This window comes from Thunnus thynnus, chromosome 11 (assembly GCF_963924715.1).
Source record: "Thunnus thynnus chromosome 11, fThuThy2.1, whole genome shotgun sequence".
Lineage (NCBI taxonomy): Eukaryota > Metazoa > Chordata > Actinopteri > Scombriformes > Scombridae > Thunnus > Thunnus thynnus.
Window position 1 is genome coordinate 26560385 of NC_089527.1, and position 19903 is coordinate 26580287.

Here is a 19903-nt window from a genome sequence, read left to right on the forward strand (position 1 = left end):
TGCAGATTTTTCTGAGCACTTCTCATTCATGTTAAAAGTTGAGATTTTGAACCTCATTTACAATTCAAAGAAAGCTGGGCAAACTATTCACTGATGAAGACTATGTTATATGATCAAAAGCCCCAGAAGAGTGAGTGAGATTTCCCAGTTGAGATTGTTTTGCCAACCAAAGTCAAGAATAAACTTTGAACCACATCAAACACATAGTATTCTTGTACCACTCCGATGTAAATACTCCCCTCCCCTGTATGAACTTATTATTGCACATTTATATATTTTTTTTGCTGTATCACTACTGTCATTAGTAAAGCTTGGCTGCACTTTTGAGCACCAGCTCCCATTAACCACAATAGTGGACCATATGTGTTTCAGCATCAAGGAGAATCTCAGTCTCTGTTGTTTTGTCTTTTAACTTCCTGGAGAGGGAATGTATTGCATTATGTAGATTGACTCTTGCTGCTTGTGATCACCTTGTGCCTGCATTTAAGCAAATATCTCACCAGTTTCACAATACAGCGTAGAGTGTGAAGGACTGACATAGCTGGAAGAAAATGAGAGACTTTACTCTACAGCTGTCTGACAAATGTCAACTTTTATTTACATAGCAGTGCTAATTAGATGAGTTTTCCTGCACAGCGGCGAGATCAGCTGCTCATACTACTGTTATAATAATCTTAATGACTGGTTGAGTGATCGTTTGTGTGGCTATGTGGATATCTGTGTTTCCCTGGACAATAAAATCTGTCTGTCAGTCATTTTTGAAGAATGTAAATAATGTTAATAACTTAATAACCTGCATCATCATACTGACAAGTTCAAAGCTCTTGAAATTTTGACCACAGAAACATCAAGCTACTGCTGCAAAACAAAGTAAGCTACAGTACTTGAGCTAGTAGTAATGCGGAACATAACTTTGTGCTACAGATCGTCTTTTTAATCTGATATCCGTGGTTGTGTCAAATCATATGAGAAATGTGCACAAGTGTTCCCATCTTTGAGAAATGAATAGCATGCTATGTGAACCAATCAGGACCACAACTTTTTATTTAACTATAGCCAGTAATAGCAACTGGAGGTTAAGAGACAAAACAGGAAACAAAACCAACAAAAACGTTCAACCTTCACTTTCAGGAATCAATAGGCGGAATCAAAAAGTAGTTTCTTATAAATTTAAACAGGTTCCTGATACCCAAACATCTAACAAGCACATGCACCTTTAAATCAAGGTCTCGACTTAAAGTCTACATTAATTAATTTTTGGCCACTTGGTGGCAGTGTAACAAGCTGTAAACACAACACTGACATATTGAAAGTTGTTCTAGCAAATGTGTTAGCAAAAAGTTGCCTACTTACACATACAAGCATTAGCTTTGGTATTCACTTGAAGTCAAGTTTCTGTCCACCTGACAAATTTAAGTCCACTATTCAGTCTCCCTTTTACTGTTTTATTGCACCAACTCCTGTGGTAAATTTCTGGCTCTTTAGCCGTTAAATGTTCCACTACATTTGCCACTATTTCCTTGTCTGGCACTTGTCTGGTGGTAGGCAGGTAGTGTAAAGTCATTTATCAGAGTTTTTCCACAGAAAACAGCTGCCTGCTGTTGCTGGAAACAGGGTGCATCAGAGCTGTTAGAATGAGTCAAACCAGTAAACAGTAAAGGCGTGGACCATTCACAGTCATTTTTTCCATTTCTTATATAAAAAATTAATTAGTGCAGCTTTAAATTCTTTCTTTTTTATCAGTTCAACACTGTACAAAAATAAATGCATCTGTTTGCAGCTCAGCAGCACAATACATTTAAGAGCTGGAAAGATTCAGTGCTACTGAAACAACCTGCTTTCCTTCCTAATTACTAAGTACTAGGAAAAATCAAACCTGTTATTTACATCTCAGATCGCACAGTGCTAAATTGCATTCTCTACGATGAGCAACCTCATTTGTTTGATCATCTAGGCTTTTAAAAGTTTAATGTCTGTCATCTGAGAAGGTGCAGACACGTACACAACATTTAAATGTATCTGTACATTATTCATCTGTCTTTGATTTAGGATCATCAAGTCCGCTCTTATTAAGAGCAAAAAGACGCACTTCATTAAATGTTTACAGCAGTGAAGGGTGATCAATTAGTCACAGTATTCAGCAGAGAAGTTCAAACACCATATCCTGTTATGAAGTGTCACTCATGAAGCTGTTGAGGCACAGTGTTAATGTTAATTACACGGTACAATAAAAGGAGCATCCTGCCGTACTGCAGTGGGAATACTGGTTGAAATATTACATTTCAGTTCACATCTTCAGAGGACTTTACCTTCCTCGCGGCAAATAAGGCTACGAACACCCGCACATGTAAGCACAGACAGTCACACACACGCTAGTGTTAGTGGGAGGACAAATGATGCTGGGAGTGTGTCTCTGCATATTAATTCGTGTGGAGGAACAGAGCGTGAACAAATTTCACAATAAAACGTTATCAGCTAATGTCTCTGTTTTTCTCTTTACAAAACCTGATACAATCTCACACACACACACACAAACCGGATGTTTATAGCAGAAAGCAACATCAATCTATCATTTCCTACAGAGAATGAAGATGAACTTGCCCCAAGCTAGAGTGTGTGTGTGTGTGTGTGTGTGTGTGTGTGTGTGTGTGTGTGTGTGTGTGTGTGTGTGTGTGTGTGCATTGCATCCACAACAATAAAACCATATGAAGTCTTCAGGCTTAGAAGGAAATGAACTCAGGCAGCACAGTTGAGACACTGATTCCTTCACAAATATTGAGATGAGTTTGCATGTGTCTGACATTGTGTCTGTGTGTATGTTCTGTCAAATCTGTTTAAATTTATGTTATGATGTTATAAATGTTCTGGAGGCCACAAGACGAGTGCAGCAGTAAAAACACTCCATTTGTTCTGCTCTTTGATAAAAACTCACTTGTTGAACCCCCAAACAAAAATTGAACAGTTATTCATTTGGTTAAATATTTATATCCCTGAACCTGAGTGGCTGTCACTTCATTCAGGGGCCACCACCTACGAGAGAAGCGGCCTTCAAAGGTGTTGCCTCAAGACTCGCTGTGATGCAAAGGGAGCCTTTCCAGATCAGATTAGACTGAATATAACTGAAATAGCTGCTAACAAGAAAAAACAGTAGAGTTTATCCTTGGCTTCTATTATTTACACCCACCAGCAGAACTGGAGACTTGATACTTGACTTGGATTTGGACCAAAAGACTTAAAAACAGCTCTGCCCTCCTGTGTCCTTTTTTATTGGTCCAGTTTGTCATGTGTTTACTAGTAACCAATGACAACCTAAAAGCAAACACATGCTAAATACGACATGGTCACATTTCTTGATTTAAGGTGATGAAAAGGAACACTTGAATGCACCACTTAACGAATGACCAGCACTGCAAACTGGATACACTGGATGCATCATCAGAAATCCAGACCGATGACTCTATGTATTTTGGGAAAACGTTGTTGGACAGGCCTTGTCAAACTATAATAATGTATTTGGTCTTGAAACGCAAACTTCAAAGGAGGCAGCTCCTGAACTGGGACACAGCCAGAGGGACAGAGGGACAGACACTCAGGTACAGTATATGTCATTTCATGAAAAGGAAACAAAATCACACAGACACAGAAATGTACCCAACCCTGTCCACATGCACTACCATCATACTGTACAGATGCATCAAAGCATAAATCTGGTGTTATTTAATATTTTTCTTATGACAAATCCCATGAAAACACCAAAAACAACAATATATCAGTCCTATTAACAAGTACTGTCTGTGTGGCAAAAGCCTGGTACATCTTATTCATCTGGGCCATAGAGCTCCATTGTTATACAAAAACTGTTAGAAGCACATATGAGCCACACACATTACACTTCCATGAACATGTGCACCAGTGTATTCTGAATGGTTCCCACATACACTGTCACTGCTGCCGTATGTATTCATACTAAGTGCACCAAATGTGTATTAATGCACAGCTGAAAGTTGTCCCCAACAAATGCACTATTCACTCCTCTTTGAGTAACATTTACTAAAAACTGTTTTAGTAATGAAACTACATATTCGATTGACACCTGCAATAGGAATGAATGGGCTCGGGGGCTCAATGCCACAAACAGGGTAGAGACGTCAGAGAGTAAGAAACAAACTTACGCAATGTCTTCTCACATGATTTTGTAATAAAAATAAATTTAAAAAATCTAGAATAATGCGAAACTTTGACATACACTCACATACACACATAAACTGACATGTAGGGCCATGTTAACGTTTGACATGTTTCACAAATGTCTGAGTCTCTTGTAGTAAGAGGGAGAGGCCGGTGATGGATGGAGGAGCAGAAAACATGTCACACTGACTGAACGAGGACCGGGCTGCCCCTTAGGCTTTGACTGCACTGTTGTAAAGAATATACACCCTCTGTGTGTGTGTGTGTGTGTGTGTGTGTGTGTGTGTGTGTGTGTGTGTGTGTGTGTGTGTGTGTGTACCCAAAGATGACTCCAATCCTGTTCTCTTCTCTCGTTTTCAATTTTTCAGCAACAAGCCCATGGCTGAGCAGAGAAGCTCTGTGACAGTTAATTCAATCACCAAATGCTATTCAATAACCAAATGCTCTTCTGTAAGGACAGACAATCTGAGACACTAGACAGTATCTCAGGCTGAATCTCTATTCTTACTTTATCCTTACATCTGGAGTTGTTGGTTGTCTGGAGTGTACTCAATTTCATTTACTCACAAAATGGCTGTGGACATTTCCTTATTGAAATCCTCCTCATCCTAAAACTATGTTTTCAAACTTAACCAAATAGTTTTTCCTAGTAGAGTTTTATGCAAATGCAAATAGAAAAGTCTCTTAAATGGAAAAAAAACAGCTTTTTGCAAGTGGATCCTTATTTACATAATATAAGCTTGAGGAGCAAACATCTAGATGAGAATGTCCAAATTAAGATGAAGAGCAAATGTCTGAACTAGGTTTCATTTCACCTCAGTTGGCCACAGAACCCAATTTTTAAGTTCAAAATGTTAATGTATTGTAATTTCAGTGCACCTCTCATTAAATGCACTATTTATAAACCAAAACAAGTGTTGCTCATTGGGAGACCTGATTGATAAGAAATAGTTCACCCATAACAATTCACTTCCATGATGCATTTCATCACAGTTTCATATCACAAAATACTGCACCATAATACACTGTCACACCCATACCGTGTAGACGTAATATGTGTCTTATGAGTGCAGATAGCTGACACACTGTTTCTCAATGGGGCTTAGGAAAATAACTGGTGTTAGTTTGCACTGTGAGCGTGTCTAAGTGTTACGTTACGGAAGTGTGTGCTTATGTGGCTGCACGGTGTCAGAGCCTGCAGGACAAAGGATGAAGATATATATAAGAGGGAGCTTCAAGAGGCTGTTACAAGGTTGCAAGACCTCGAATGTGTGTTAATACGTTTGTTTGTGTGTGTCTTTTCTTGTCTGTGTTACGTGTGTATGAGTCATGGCACGCTGCCCTCCAGTCCCCCATCCGGCCTTGGGTTACAATCCAGAAGGCTATTGATAAAAGCAGAGCTCTCCTGCTTCTCCTCCTCATATTCCTCTGCTTCATCCTCGAATAAAACATAATGCAACAAGGTTTTATTCAAAAGGGGTTATCATCATCACACTAGTCCAGCTTGTTCATAAAGGTGCTTTCACACCAAGCCAGTCTGGTTTATTTTGAGCAAACCTTGTGTTTAACTGTTACATTTGGTTTGGTTTGTCCAGGCTGGTGTGATCCAAACAACCACACTTAGACCACTTCAGAGGATGAGTCAGTCCACCTCCAAGTAAACTCTGGGGCAGTTTGATTGTGATATTTGATGCTAAGCAGACTGATCTCAGAACTATGTGATAATGGATGTGACACTTCTGTGCATAGAAACTCTCAGCAGTCTCTGGTTATCTATAATCAATTGGTAACCATGGTGACACATAAGTATGTCAGTACATGATTGCTGGTAATCTTCCCCGATACAGATCAAGTAAAGAAGGGTTCAATCAAAAATATTTTGTGCTACGTTCGCTCTGTGTATTTTGGCAGTTCCTTATTCAAAAGTAGGGATGGAGTTCAACAGCACTTTATCGAATCCAAACCCCTTATCAAAACTTATCAGGTTTACATTTCAACATTTATAATCACTAAAATGTTATATTTATGGTGGCAGCCTAATTAATGCCCATAACCTGTACCTACAAGGTGGAAATGAGATGAGCAGGATAATGAAATGTTAATTAAATGTATCTAATACATTTAATTAACAGCTGTAGCCTGCTGTACGTCAGGAGCTACTTGCATCAAACACTGAAGGTCCTGATTCGCAACTACGAAGCTGATCAGATTAAGATGCTGATATGAATCAAAGTTTAACTAGGATATTCTTCAAGTGACGTGACGTGATAAACTAGCTTAGATCATTACTCTAGAGAAGAGTTGACGCTCTGTTGGTCCCTGTTGAACTACAAAAACACACAGTCCACTTCAATATTTGGCTGAATACAGACACCAGCTGCACAGAGCACATTAACCAGATAACTGACAAACTTTATAAGACAAAACAAGAAGCTGCAACCTGAATGTTTTTTTATGTAATTTTTTATATTTTCTATGGCTATTTCACTGTAACGTTTTCTCCATCATATACGGTAGAATCCCTTGTTTATGTCCCCTGTTTGGCTGTCTGTCAATGTTTATGACAGATGAGGTCAAGCAGCAGCCTTGATAAATCTTGGCATACCAACTATTTATTCATAAGGTCTTTGTGAGCACCACTGATGATAAATAAAGCCATTAGGAGTAGTGGATGAATGATATCCTGTCAGTCAACAGAATGAACTTTGCTCAGATTTTCCCCCACATGTCGAAGTACGTGTACAGATGACAATTCAGTGAAAGTGTCCAATGAATGAGTTACCTGTCAGTCCATGTAACTTTATGTTTGACTTTGCGTGTTATGTTTATGTTTTGTTTGATGATTTTTCTCTTAGGATTTACATACGGGTGACCATTAGTGCTGGTGACTCGTCAACATGCACCAGCTGTCAACATGGAACTGAGACATGCACTTCCTCTCTAAATTGACTTTAATGCACTGTGTTGCTATCTGTTTGTTCTTTTTTTTCTCTCTTGGGATTTCTATGGTTTTATCATTGTTTAAAGGAATTTACAGATATATATCTTTATCCTTTTTGTTGTTGTTGCACTTCTGTGGGTTTGGACAAACAGCATTTACTTTTTTTGTTTATGTAAGTACACAAGACAATGACAAACTGAATCTTGAATCTTGAATCTTGTTTTGTTAAAGTCAGCTGTTTGTACGTCAGAGTGAACCTAAAATGGATTAGTACTTGTACTGGTTCACTTTTCTTCTTTGGTCTGGACAAGTAGGATTAAAATACAGGCGTGAACACAACAAGCTGTTTAAATTGAATACTTAAATGGACTTGTGATTACATGCACTCCAGCTGTACTTTATGTCTGTCTCCTGTCAAAGAGCTAAAGTAATTGCAGTCATATTCTTTTGAATTGCTGGTATTACGCATGCCCTTTGCAGTGTTTGTGGAGGTACATTATGTCTGCTCAAAAGCAAGAGGCTGAACACACACACACACACGACACGGCCACAGAGTACATGCCATATCAGTTGTGACAGCTTGTCATTATAGCTCAGCTACACTAATACAGGACTCTGTCAGTGAGGGATAAAAAAGCCAAATCAGCACTGCAGTCATCAAATCCCGTCTCATATAATGAATTCGCTGCCTATATAAGTGTATTCACGGGAGCACCTAATTCAAATCTTGATGGTCTTAACCCCCCTTTATTTTAGTACTTTCCAAAAATCACAAAAACCTCTTTTATGTAGTTGACATTTTCCTCTTTCACGCTCATATAAATGTTGCAATAAAGGCAGAATCTGCACTGGGTTAGATTAATGGATGATTCTTAACAATAACGTCATCCACAATAGACGTCACCAAGCTGTAGCAAACTGCATTAACTGCTACTACTCTTTTTTAGTGAAATCAGAGGTATTGGCGAAGATCTAGGAAGGCATCCTGAGCTCCATCAAAGCTCTTGGGTCTTTTTTTTTTTTTTTTTTTTTTTAAAGGAAAATGCCAAACAAACAATTTCCTTTAGAAAATTAAAATATTTTTCTGTCATGCAAACAGGATTATTATAAGGAGCTGTCATGCAGTTATGTAAATGGCTTAAACAGGCTATTTGTTTTCTCAGTGGTTGCTCTATGGACATTATTGTGCACATGTAAACATACCCAAATATAACTGAATGCAACCTTTTAAACACTTGACCTACCTGCAAAGATTTGATTTTATGGCAAAAAGGAATTCAGTGTTTTACAAAATATTAATTTAGTTAAAAGAGGGCATTATCTGCTCTTATAAGTTCATTTGGAGTGCTATACTCTCATATTTTTTGTTATGTAGTATATATTAAAATTTGGAGGAGCTGTATATTTGTTCTATACATTCCGCCACACATTCCACTGAACAGGAACTCAAGTGTATACGTTGTTAAAATGCCTTACTTGAAACTCGAAGGTCTCATCGAACAGTGGGTCATCTTGATTTTGTGCAGCAGTGCGCGTCCGCTGCTCAGCACAGTCAGCTGGTACACCATGCAGCTCCAGAACCACATACGGGTCAATGACCTCTCCCTTAGCCCCCGATCCCTGAGGCTTGGGCAGGTTATGGGCACTGATAACCTGTACAGTTGAACACAAAGGTGTTATTTGATATTTCAATCAAAAATCAGAACTTCTCTCCTCACATTGCAGGGAAATTCCGGTTAACCTAAATAAAAGACTGAAAACTGAACCAACCTTAATCCGTAGAGTCTGAGGTGGCACACCTGGCACGCAACCCTGTGTGTGGGCACTGAAATATGACACCTCATCCCTCATAACAGCAGGTCGGAGAACATAACCACACCCTCCGTTCTGTGAGAAGCGACCTCTGTGAAGGTCCAGCATGGCACCAGGGGTCTGCTGGTTTAAGGCCACGAGCTGGACCCCTCCTTTCCAGTAACCTTGTGGGTTGGGGTTACTGGAGTCCAGGCGCACTGAGCTGGGCCGCACCCTGGTTAGGGTGCGCTTGGTGAACATAACAAGGTCCTCTGGGCTCTCACTTGTCAGCCGCCCAGCTTCTCCCTCACCCAGAGAGCACAGTGTCCAATAGGGCAGCTCGGGAGGCATGGGCGTGCTGGGAGAGGAGGGACTGCTGGGTGGTGACTGCTGCTGAGCCTGTTTGTGACTCGCTCTTTGGGCATAGAAGCTGCGGCTGCCCGTCCGAGCAATTGCCACCAGGTCTGACAGCTCTTTGTGGAGGCGGAGCTTCCTGGGTTGGGAGGGTGGAGGCACCACCAAGACCACACCCAGTTCCTCCTCACCAGGGATGGTCATTCGTCGACCTGCCAAAGGCCCTCCTCCTCCAATTTCCTCATCTTCCTCAGATACCTCCCCATCAGAGTCTTCTACCTCTGGAGGGAGCTTCTTCCCCACTATTAGGACGCGTCCCTTCAGCTGCTCAGGGGAGGGTAAGGTTGTGGCTCGCCCTCCCAAGCTGACAGGTAGGGCTTCTGGAGTGTAAAGACGGGAGCCAAAAACCTTCTTTAAGTGTTGTGCCATAGTGTGCTGCTGGGCAGGGGAGCAACGCTGGCATAAGTACACCAAGAGTGGGTACTGAGAGGTCAGGAAGGCATACTTATTGACCACCTCCAAAGCAGAGCGGATAGTGACAGGTGCATGATGGTGGTGGTGGTGGTGATGATGGTGGCGAGGGATGTCTGGACCATAGTCAACCCCAAGGAGAGGCTCCCCTTCTGGGCCATCAGTCACTCCCAGCTCAAGGCATCGGCAGCCGGACTGCAGGGCCTTGATCAGCCCTCCTATGTCTGCTCTGCCATGGACCTGGTCATCCAGCAAGTAGGACCGGTACGAGGTGCTGAGGAGATAAGATTCATTAGATTCATAGTAGATTCACACTACATTAAATTCACACCACATTAGATTCATCTAGTAGTAGATTCATAAGATTCAGCACAACAAAAAATGTCCGTCTTCTAAATGATCTTTATTCTATTTATCTTTCACAGAATGTCGGGTAAGAGGCCAAAAATTACAACTGATTCCAAACATGTAATGATAAACAACTGTCTAATGACAACAATTAATGGCACATCTCATGCAAGAAAAAAATGTTAAAACCACCCAGTCCCATGTTAGACTCAGGGGAGACACATAGTGAATCATCAGTTAGACTGTGATGCCAAACGCACCTGATGTAATAGTGGGACAGAGGCATGTTCATGTCCTGGCAAACCCCCAGGTGCTCAGGGTCGAGTAGCTGGCACTCGGGCGACTGCAGGTAACGGGCAAATCCATCCAGACCCAGCAGCCCCCTCTCCCTGCCATGGGCCGAGGGCTCATAGCGCCTCAGGAGCTCCCAGCAGCCCTCCGTTGTAGCCAGAGACAAACCCTGCTCTGTCTCCAAGAAGAGACGAAGGTCCTGAGGGTCTAGACACTCCCGGTCCTTCGACAGTTGTACCAATAAGAAGTACACATCAGGCCGGGTGCAAAGCTCACAGTACGCCTCCTGGAACTCCTCACATGTCACATGGGAGGTCAGCTTCTCCTTGCTGCGCTGAATCTCCTTGAAACGCAGACGTACCTGTTGAAAGAGAAATTGAATTGAAGAGAAGAGAGTTAGGTCGGAAGAAAGGTGGACAGTTTTCCAAGCTAGAGATGAAATGAAGTAAGTAATTAGCTAGCCAACATTGTACCTTGTTCATTAAGGGAAGCTGGCAAAATTGATTAAACTTTGGTTATCTTGTTTCAATGAGGATATTAAAGTGACCCACATCATACAGCACAATATAGCGATAATGTATTCCCTCTTATTCATTCTCCGTCTTCTCTCCTTCTCTTTATTTCATCTATTTCTTTTGGTCAGCTTCCACTTCTCTCTAACATTTTATCTATTCTGTCATCATCCCACGTTTGAAAAAAGTTCCTCTCTCTGATATCATCTTGGTCAAATGTGTCTGAGTTCTTGCCAGTTGTCAGCAGTCATCTCACCTGTCTGAAGCAATAGAGTTTTCTATGCTCTCCTTGTTTTCAGGGTAATTCTGTCTCCTTGGGTCTGTCTGCTATTCAGACAGCAGATGATATAGGATATTCTAGTGGGAGAAGTAACCTACCTATGTGTGACTGCAAACTAATAATGAAAACCAACAAATGAAGAAAAATCCCTTGTCATGATGGATTAAATGTTCTAATACCATAGAAAAAATACCATGGACAGCAAAAACACTTTAGTGTAACTTCCTTTCAAGGATTATTGTTCAAAATAGGCAGCTCATTACATTTTACATTTTCTCTTCACGTCCTATAGCTAGAAACATTTCTGGGCTGTGTCAGAGGAGGGTTACCTTGAAAGGCAGCGAGATCATGACATCATGAGATCACATGAGAATCCATCTTGTCCACCTTCCATCCATCTTCAAGATATGCACTTGTGTCTAAACCGCCGGTGGTTTGGACCGATCAGCGACCTATGAGGATTCTTGCGTGATCTTGTGATCTCACGATTTCACAAATCCAGCTGCCTTGCAAGGTACGATGGTGATAGACGGTGATGAACAGATAGGTCATCCAATCACCTGCCAAGTATTTTTTTTTTAAAGTGCCTGCCCTTTTCTAAACATTTTCCAAGGACGACTTCTCAGATGGTTCTGTGTAACAAACCATCTGGCACGTCAGGTTAGAGGAAGGCTTCATCTACTATAAACTACAGTGGTCAATGTTTTCTTGCAGCAGGAATCCCTTCAATTTTTGTGTCCATTGAGGAATAATATCAAGATGAAAGTGTAAAAATTAGTAAAACCAATAAATAATGGGCCTTAAATATGTCAAATGCTCATTGTGTGAGGACATACGCAGCATTAAAACTTTCAAACCAAGTGAGAAGAGATTTTTCACCATGTCATTTTGTTTTGATTTGACGCTTGTATTTTGTATTTACCGATCCATTACATTTTGCCATCTTACATTTACATGATGTTGCCTTTTAATGCCTTTTAGATATCTTTAAAGGTAAATATATCATGGAAAATTGGCAAATCATTGCCCAATTGGTAATACTCCACCACCAGCATGATACTCAAATGCAACCACCATCATAACTCCATAATTTTGCCCATGTGCAGCATTCATGTCTGCATTAAGCATATGAATGTAAGTGTAAGATTTTAAATTATCTTATACTTATTCAGATAATCCAGGCCTGCTCCCCCTCACCTTGGCTTCCTTGATGCCGGGGCACAGTTTACAGATGGTGGCGACTGCCACATCCTCTGACACAATGCCGTAGCCGTCTTCATCCACCTGGGCGAACTCCGCTGCCAGCCACTCACTCCTCATCTTACTTCCCAGGCTGCCCTCTACCGACACACCCCCTCCTTCACCAGGCCCTCCTCCTCCCCCACAACCTCCCCCAGCCCCCCCAATGACTGAGGGGTGAGCCAGCAAGTATCGAAGGCCTGTCACCCAAATGTTGGCCACGTCCGCCGACAAGGCAACCAAGTCCAGAGTCTGTAGGGTGGGATAGACCGTAAAGATTACTGGATTGTGAGTAGTGATTTTTTTACACTCATCTATAAATGTAATTTTATTAAATTCATTAATTTCTTCTTTTCCCTTCTTACCTGGTAGTCATCCCCGTGTATGATAGAGAAGGCTGCCTCCTCGGCCAAGTGTTCAGAGAGGGGGCCGTTATGGAGGAAGGTCTCTGTGCTCTTCCCGGTGCGGACCTCCCGAATGCTGGACACATCCAGTCGAGCCCGGTCCCCATCCTTCTTAGACGGCTCCCAGCGTAAGCAGCTCAGGTCATGCTCCAGGGTATAGAAACGACAGTAGACCCTGGAGTTGGGCCGGATCTTCTTCAGTTCACATCCGCCTTGCATGAATGCCAAGCAGTCTGCTGCACTGCTTACCTGGAGTAGAAAATCAATAGGAACTTTATCATCTTTAAGTGCAATTGTGAAAGTATAACAAAGTTTTATTTCCAAGATACACTAATCTACCTTCTTTTCTGAGGGCATGCTGCTGAAGGACACAGTCTTCTTTCTGCCTCCGCCCACCTTCTGCACTGAGGGATCCTGTGAAAAGACAGATGGCCAGAAGGTTAAAATGAGAAGAAGTGTTTCTACGTGATAGGAGAAACCGCAATAAAATCAGATCTAAATCTACAAATGTTACTCAGCAGCTCTTGATCACTGTAGGTATTGTGCAAGCTCTAAGGAAACTTGTAGTCTAAATATTTCCATATTTAAAAAGGCAGAGATGCAGGCATAGTTAATTTGTAACCATGTAGGAAAATATTGGTATTTTGGAGTTTGGTGTATGCCTGAGCCTGAGCAATGGAGCAAGTGGAGCAAATGCATCCTATTATTCAATTAGGGGGAGCAAAGTTATGGTTTTGCTACCCCATCCACCATACAGTCTCCGCAATCAGGTGATTATATTTAAGCAGCGTATATCAATGATTACTTTAGTATTTTCAGCAAAAAAAATCACACATTTTTGGACCACCTTTTAAATTAGTTCAGTCAAACCTGTCGCTGATCGTTTGCCACAGCATGCTTTGGCTGTCAATCACAATCTGTCAATCCACATAAGAGTCTGACTGTTAACAAAGGTGAGAAATATGCCATTTAGCTTAACTGCGATCATTGACTGAAAATAGAACACAGGAAAAGATAGGCTAGCGTATGTTGAATGAACCTGTTTGGCCCACTGACTGCAGCCAAACTTTAAATTAGCTAAAAATAGGATTGTACTGTCAGCGAAACACCAAACCAATTTGCGAGTCAACATAAGCTAACTTTGCCAGCCCGCCCACCTAACGTTAGCTTGTTGATCAGACAGGATTCAGCTGTGGAGATGGGCCAAATCAGAGTCATGTAATTGACACTTTTCACATGCTGTCACATCACACGTCCATTTTCTCACGCAATGAAAAACAAATTCATAATGTGAGATACTGTTCTTGATGCATTCTTGGTTTTCATAGCACTCTCAATCTGACTAATCTAGACTAGTGCAGGTGGCTGTTTCTTGACTCTAGAAATGCAGGAAATTTGTTTTAAATTACTGGGGAGGAAGCCCAGACCCCCCTGACAATTATATATCTTTCCAAGTTTGGTCCCCCATTTTAAAACATAACCAGGTGCCTATGGGTGTATGATCATGTTGTTTAAGACCAATCAAACTGCTGGAATATAAAATCATTAATTACACTGTGAAAGAGCCCCATCAATATATATATTTTTGGAGCTTGCAGGTGTGTTTCACAGCGGTTTTTTTCAATTTGGTTTCTGCACAGAGGAGCCAGTCTACTGTGTATCCCCTTCTCTAAATTTGGGCAAAATCTCTTTTATTTTTTCTAAGTCTTCCTGGTCATCACATCCTTATTTAGCCCGGTGAGCTGGGAGGTCTGTGTTTATATATCCGTAGCTTTAAGAGGAGGCTTAAGCAGAACGGAGGCCAGGAACTTTTTTGGTGACATGTTGATAAAGAATTTTTACTTTCCCAAAACTGCACAGTGTGAAGCTAAGGCCTGCAAATTTCAGTACTTAAGAATGTTATGAAATGTTAATCACACATTAAAAGAGGAAACGAGTGTCAACCTTTCATGAAAACATATGAATGATTTTAGTCTCTATGTCTGCAGCACTGTCACATTCTTGCAATAATTCATCTTTATATAAAAATAGGCTGTAAATCTCTCCTCACTTTATCTTACAGAATATTTTAAAGAATTACTGGTAATATCCCTTTTGGATTATCTCTCTGGTTAGACTGGGAAAGATTGCTTTCATGTTAAAAAGAGACAAACACTGACTGTTGGTAGGAGACGGGACACAAACCATGGTCAGTGTCAAAGGTCAAAGGTCCATCAACCCTAACCTTCTTATAATTTTTCAGTGAGCTAAAAGACCATTACACATCCCTTCACTTCTGGACATAAACATGGGTCATTTAAGCTGTTTTGTACAGAAAATCAGCACTGCTGTTTCTCTGTAAAGGCTGGTCCTTCCTTACAGTGCACACACATACAACTATTGAGCAACGCTGCTAAGATCTCCTAAGGTTTTCCCGCCTCTGGTTATCTCTACCAAGACTGATTGGCAGCTTCATCTCTAATCGGTGAGCAAATGTCAATGTTAAGCTAAATTTCATTAGCGCTCCAGCATGGAATTTTCACTGACGGCCCCGATAGTAGCCCTGTACTGATTCATAATGAGCTACAAACGCTCTTAGAAGAAATGACAGCAGTAATTACATGTGCTGCTGAGAGCAGAGAGCCAACTGTGAACACTCCTTTCCCCCCTCTACTTAGATTAGCCAGCAGTCCTTGGTTTACACAGATATACTGTAATGATAGACATAGGTGCATTTGCGGCAATGGCTGTTTTCCTTCGATATCTGAAATGGCTAAATGACCTTGAACGTGAAAGAAAAAACACTGGAGATAAACTGGGATGCTTGCGGGGGTGAAAAAAAAAAAACGAAACATCTAAATAACACAGCATACCAACCAACCACAGAAATCCAAACAGTTTCTTTTCTTTTCATATGTGTTATGAGTGCTGGAATAAAACAGAATGTTAATCCTCTGCTCTTTCTAATCTGCTAATTCAGTCCTCGTGTTTTGTTGACATTGGCTTTACTTCCTCATTGTTTGGAGTCACACAGATCACAATGCTGTATGTTTAAAATAACACCAATAATTGCAAAATCAACTAACATTCCTTCAAATATTTCTCTTCATCCCTTCTGACCTTATTAAAAAACCCATCTTTTTGCCACAAACTGGGCTTGCACATTTGATGAAGGTGAAAAAATACAGAAATTCAACTCCATTCTATTCTATTTTATTCTATTCTTCTCCCGCTAGCCTGTGTTAATAGCTTTCAGAGCCATCCACGTCCTCTGAAGTACACAGAGGATCAACCCGTGCTAAATCTCCACTACCAATCACAGATGTGATGAAAATGAGTCCAGATTTTTGAACATGTGTTTTTTCAGCTTTGTGTCCTAATACCCAGAACACTTTATGGTGGAGCATAGTAAAAAAAAAAAAAAAAAAAAAGAAAAAAACACGTCATTTTTGAATGACGGTAAAACTCTCAAAACACAGCACTCGTTTTAATCTCATATTATGCTCATTTATGTAAACTGACATGCTTCTCCTATACCTCGATTATACTATACGCCTTCAGTAAACAGAGGCTGTTGAAAATCTGACTGTAAACTATTTCTTCTGTTGGCAACAAAACTGGTCCAAAAGATACAAATTGCAGTCAAATCGGGGAGAGAATGCGTGAGCTCATGTGAAACTAAATATTGCATGTTTGTGTGACTGAATCTTTTGAGTGTGTGAAGAGCTGTGTCACAAACAGACATTCCAGTAACCTGACATCATCGTCATCATCAATAGTGAACATGAAGCCATCGAGGGCAAACTGAACTTGGGCTGGAAAACCTGGTTTACAGACTCCCGGAGCATCTGTCTCAGTGCCTCATTCGGCTTCAAAACCAGCAAACTGTAGTCATTCATCTCACATTTAATCTACTGTTGATATCATTTTTATGTGTCAGGCAAACACACCACTGATTTATAGTTTAACAAGCTGTGGCAGGCTGCTGGCTCCTAGAAAATCTGTGTGAAAACCCCCTGTTGCTTACAGCTGATCTATTGTCCACAGAATATGAATAAACAAAGTGCACGCCGTGCTGCGCATAAACCTGACAACTTCATACACACCCACACACGTTTAGTAATTCACAGAAATGTAGTTCACTCATAAAACAACATCCAACCTGTTGCACATCCTGTGGGCCTGCACATGCATGTTATTCGTGACTCTTTTTCCCCTCCTTTAAAAACTCTCCTGAACCATGGCGTACAGTGTTTCCGCTGCAATTTGCGTTGTTGTGACATACGGTCCAATGATTAACTGATCATGAGGGAGCTGAATTTCAGGCCTGGAATGTCGTCACAAAGTGCCTTAAACATGCAGAGTGGGTGTGAGCCCTCGCAGGCCTGCGTTCTGCTTCCTGCCTCCCGGGCTCCAACAGATCAGGCTGGAGGGGAGCAGGATCTGGTTGTAGGTGAGACTTTGAGGAACAGGCAGGGGCAGCTAATACACTCCAGGAGGCTCTGGTAGGTTTGGAGACGCAGGAGAAATATATTCAGCGGACATAGATATGAAGTGAAGCAGGAATGATCTCTTCAAGAGTGTTTACTTTTTCCTTTGCAAAGAAAAATCGAGGGTATGGATTGACATTACTAAAAAAGATATCCCTGGGTTTTGTTAAAAGTTGACAGTGCAGGGATCTGCTGAACTGTGATAGCAAAAAGTGGAGCTGTCAGTTGACAGCTCCAATAAATTGGAAACATTTTTTGGGGCGTTTAATGCCTTGATTAGACAGCTTTAGTAGAGAGATGACGGGAAACGAGGGAGCGAGTGATGCAACAAAGGTCCTTGGCCGGATTTGAACAAAGGATGTTGCGGATCATGGTCAAGACTTAAACCCTAAGCCAATTTTATGAGAATCTGTCAAATAGTTTACATAAAATAGTTGAGATATTTCACTCCAGATCAGACCGAAAAACCAACTTGGGCATATAAAAAAGAAAACTGTTATTAATTGAAACTGGGCTTAAATGAAGTATATTGCAGAAATTGGACCATTTTTCCACAAAAAAGTACAATTACTTCATTCAAATCCTTAAAATTACATTTCCCCCTTCTTCCTCATTGAAAAATCCAGAATCCATGGTGATTCAAGTATTTTTCATTTCACAGGTTTCACTGAAAAGTCCATTCTCGGTGTGCTCGTAGGTACAGTACACGTTTTAAACTCAGATTTTCAGTGAACACAGAGAAACTTCCCTCCTTTAGCAGATGAATGTGAAAACAGCCTTCTAGTGTAAAACTCTGCACATACATCACTCTACCAACTGGAGTAACAATAAGCAAAACTCATATTTGAGTGGAGGGAGACTCTAAACAAAATGCTTAAATAACCACCAGAAACACACATGCATGAAATGTGTTAGAACAACAATGCAGCACGCACATCTCCCACAGAGCTCTTACTGTTACACATGAGCAGAGTGGAAGAAGTTCATCAGGCACCTTAGGCAGTCATCCACTGCGGAGGAAACCGCAGAGGGTCGACACAGATACAAAGTCTCATTCAGACTCCTAGATTACTTCCTCCAAACAGATTGCGTGTGGAGCATCTGAATGAGCTCTGGTTCAGGATAAATGGGGTGGGTGTGTGGGGGGGGTCGTCCGCTTCAATGGAGCGGAAAAAGAGGACAGCAGCCGCATTTGGGTGGGCTATGCAGGTACAGTGAAGCAGGTGGAGGTGAGCCACCATTCACGGCCACCAGTTTCAAACACAGTCTCATCAAGAGGTCAGATTAGTAGCTATTTAATGAATAGTGTTACTTGAAGCAAGAAACACAAAAAATTTTGGTTGTGTGGAGACATTAAAACCCAGAAAATGAGCTGGAGGAAGTTGATTGGAAGTTAATTCTTGACCTTGGAAGTCATCTACTGAGGAAGACCACGGGATGTGGTTGAAAAGCTTCGGAAAACAGACAAGTTGGACCTCATGTCAAGCAGGTGAAAATAAGTGTTTTTTTCACTTTATCTTCTTTGAAAAGACACTGTGAAAACCAAAAATACACAACACACGGATAAAAACAGGACAATCACAATAGTCATTACCTCCGAGGGACGGAGGTGGGGTGGTGGGGACAGAAAGCTGAAAATCATTGCCTTGTCCCATTCACTACACAAACACGTATTGATTTCCAATTCCAATATTCCCACACCTCCCAGCACACAGATAGACACAGAGAGACGGCGAGGTCAGAGTTTCCAATAAAGGCTGTTTGCTTGTTTGTCTTTATTCATGCAACCATCCCACAAAATGTCTTTTTTATTAAGTTGGTCAGTGAGGAAGCTGGACAGACGAGCTTAGTGAAAGCAGGTCAGCGGGTATTTAGGTGGACAGAGCAGGACGAGGGCAGCCATAGACTCATGTGTCTCTCTCAATGTGATGCTTTGGGGCATGGACGTTTGAGAACATTGACGTTGTGGCAGTTGTTACTAATCCAGTATGTGCATGCGTGTGTGTTACGTATGTGCATGTTTCCACTGTCACTTTGACATCTCGGTGCATGACACTCGGTGCCGTCCAGGAAACTATGGCCACGTCCTCGTAAAGCCTTTAATGCAGCGCTCTGTTTGGCCTAAAAGGGCATCTATCGGTTATAATCCACAGCCTGCATTAAGCTCCATCTCCCTCTCTCCAGTTTGTTTTACTTCTATGCTCTTTTTAGCTCAGATTTGATCATTCTCTCCGTCACTGATTTGCTGCCAGGGGAAAAATCTCAGCACAGATGGAGAAATGGTGAAGAGAAATGGGACCAAAAGCTGCAGGGAAAAGAAAGAAAGATCAGACAAGACAAATTAAGAGAATGGGTTAAAATGAAAGGATGTCCTTAAGTGGAGATGGAAGAAAATTGTTAGGAGGGGGAAAGAGAAAGGGAAGAGAACAAACCAGAGCAAATGGCTTGACAATTGCGCACACAGAGACAGAAAAAAAAACAATGAGGAGGAGCAAATTGAATAAAAGAATGAGGGAGATGAAAAGAGGTTGCAGATGCAACAAGTGGGCACACAGAGACCAGAGAGGAGAAAGGAGCAGAGGTAGAATAAATGGATAGAGAACAATAGGTCATTG

At 41.3% G+C, this 19903-nt stretch overlaps 1 protein-coding gene across 1 annotated transcript in view; it reads right to left on the minus strand.

The window, feature by feature from the left end:
* plcl1 (phospholipase C like 1) overlaps window positions 1-19903 on the minus strand; it is an 87563-nt gene that overhangs the window by 13901 nt on the left and 53759 nt on the right. The window contains exons 2-7 of the mRNA XM_067604191.1: window positions 13159-13233; window positions 12781-13068; window positions 12374-12667; window positions 10354-10745; window positions 8900-10019; window positions 8606-8782 (exon numbers count right to left, since the gene is read on the minus strand). Coding sequence (XP_067460292.1) covers window positions 8606-8782; window positions 8900-10019; window positions 10354-10745; window positions 12374-12667; window positions 12781-13068; window positions 13159-13233 — 2346 coding nt within the window. The remainder of the gene's footprint in view (window positions 1-8605; window positions 8783-8899; window positions 10020-10353; window positions 10746-12373; window positions 12668-12780; window positions 13069-13158; window positions 13234-19903) is intronic.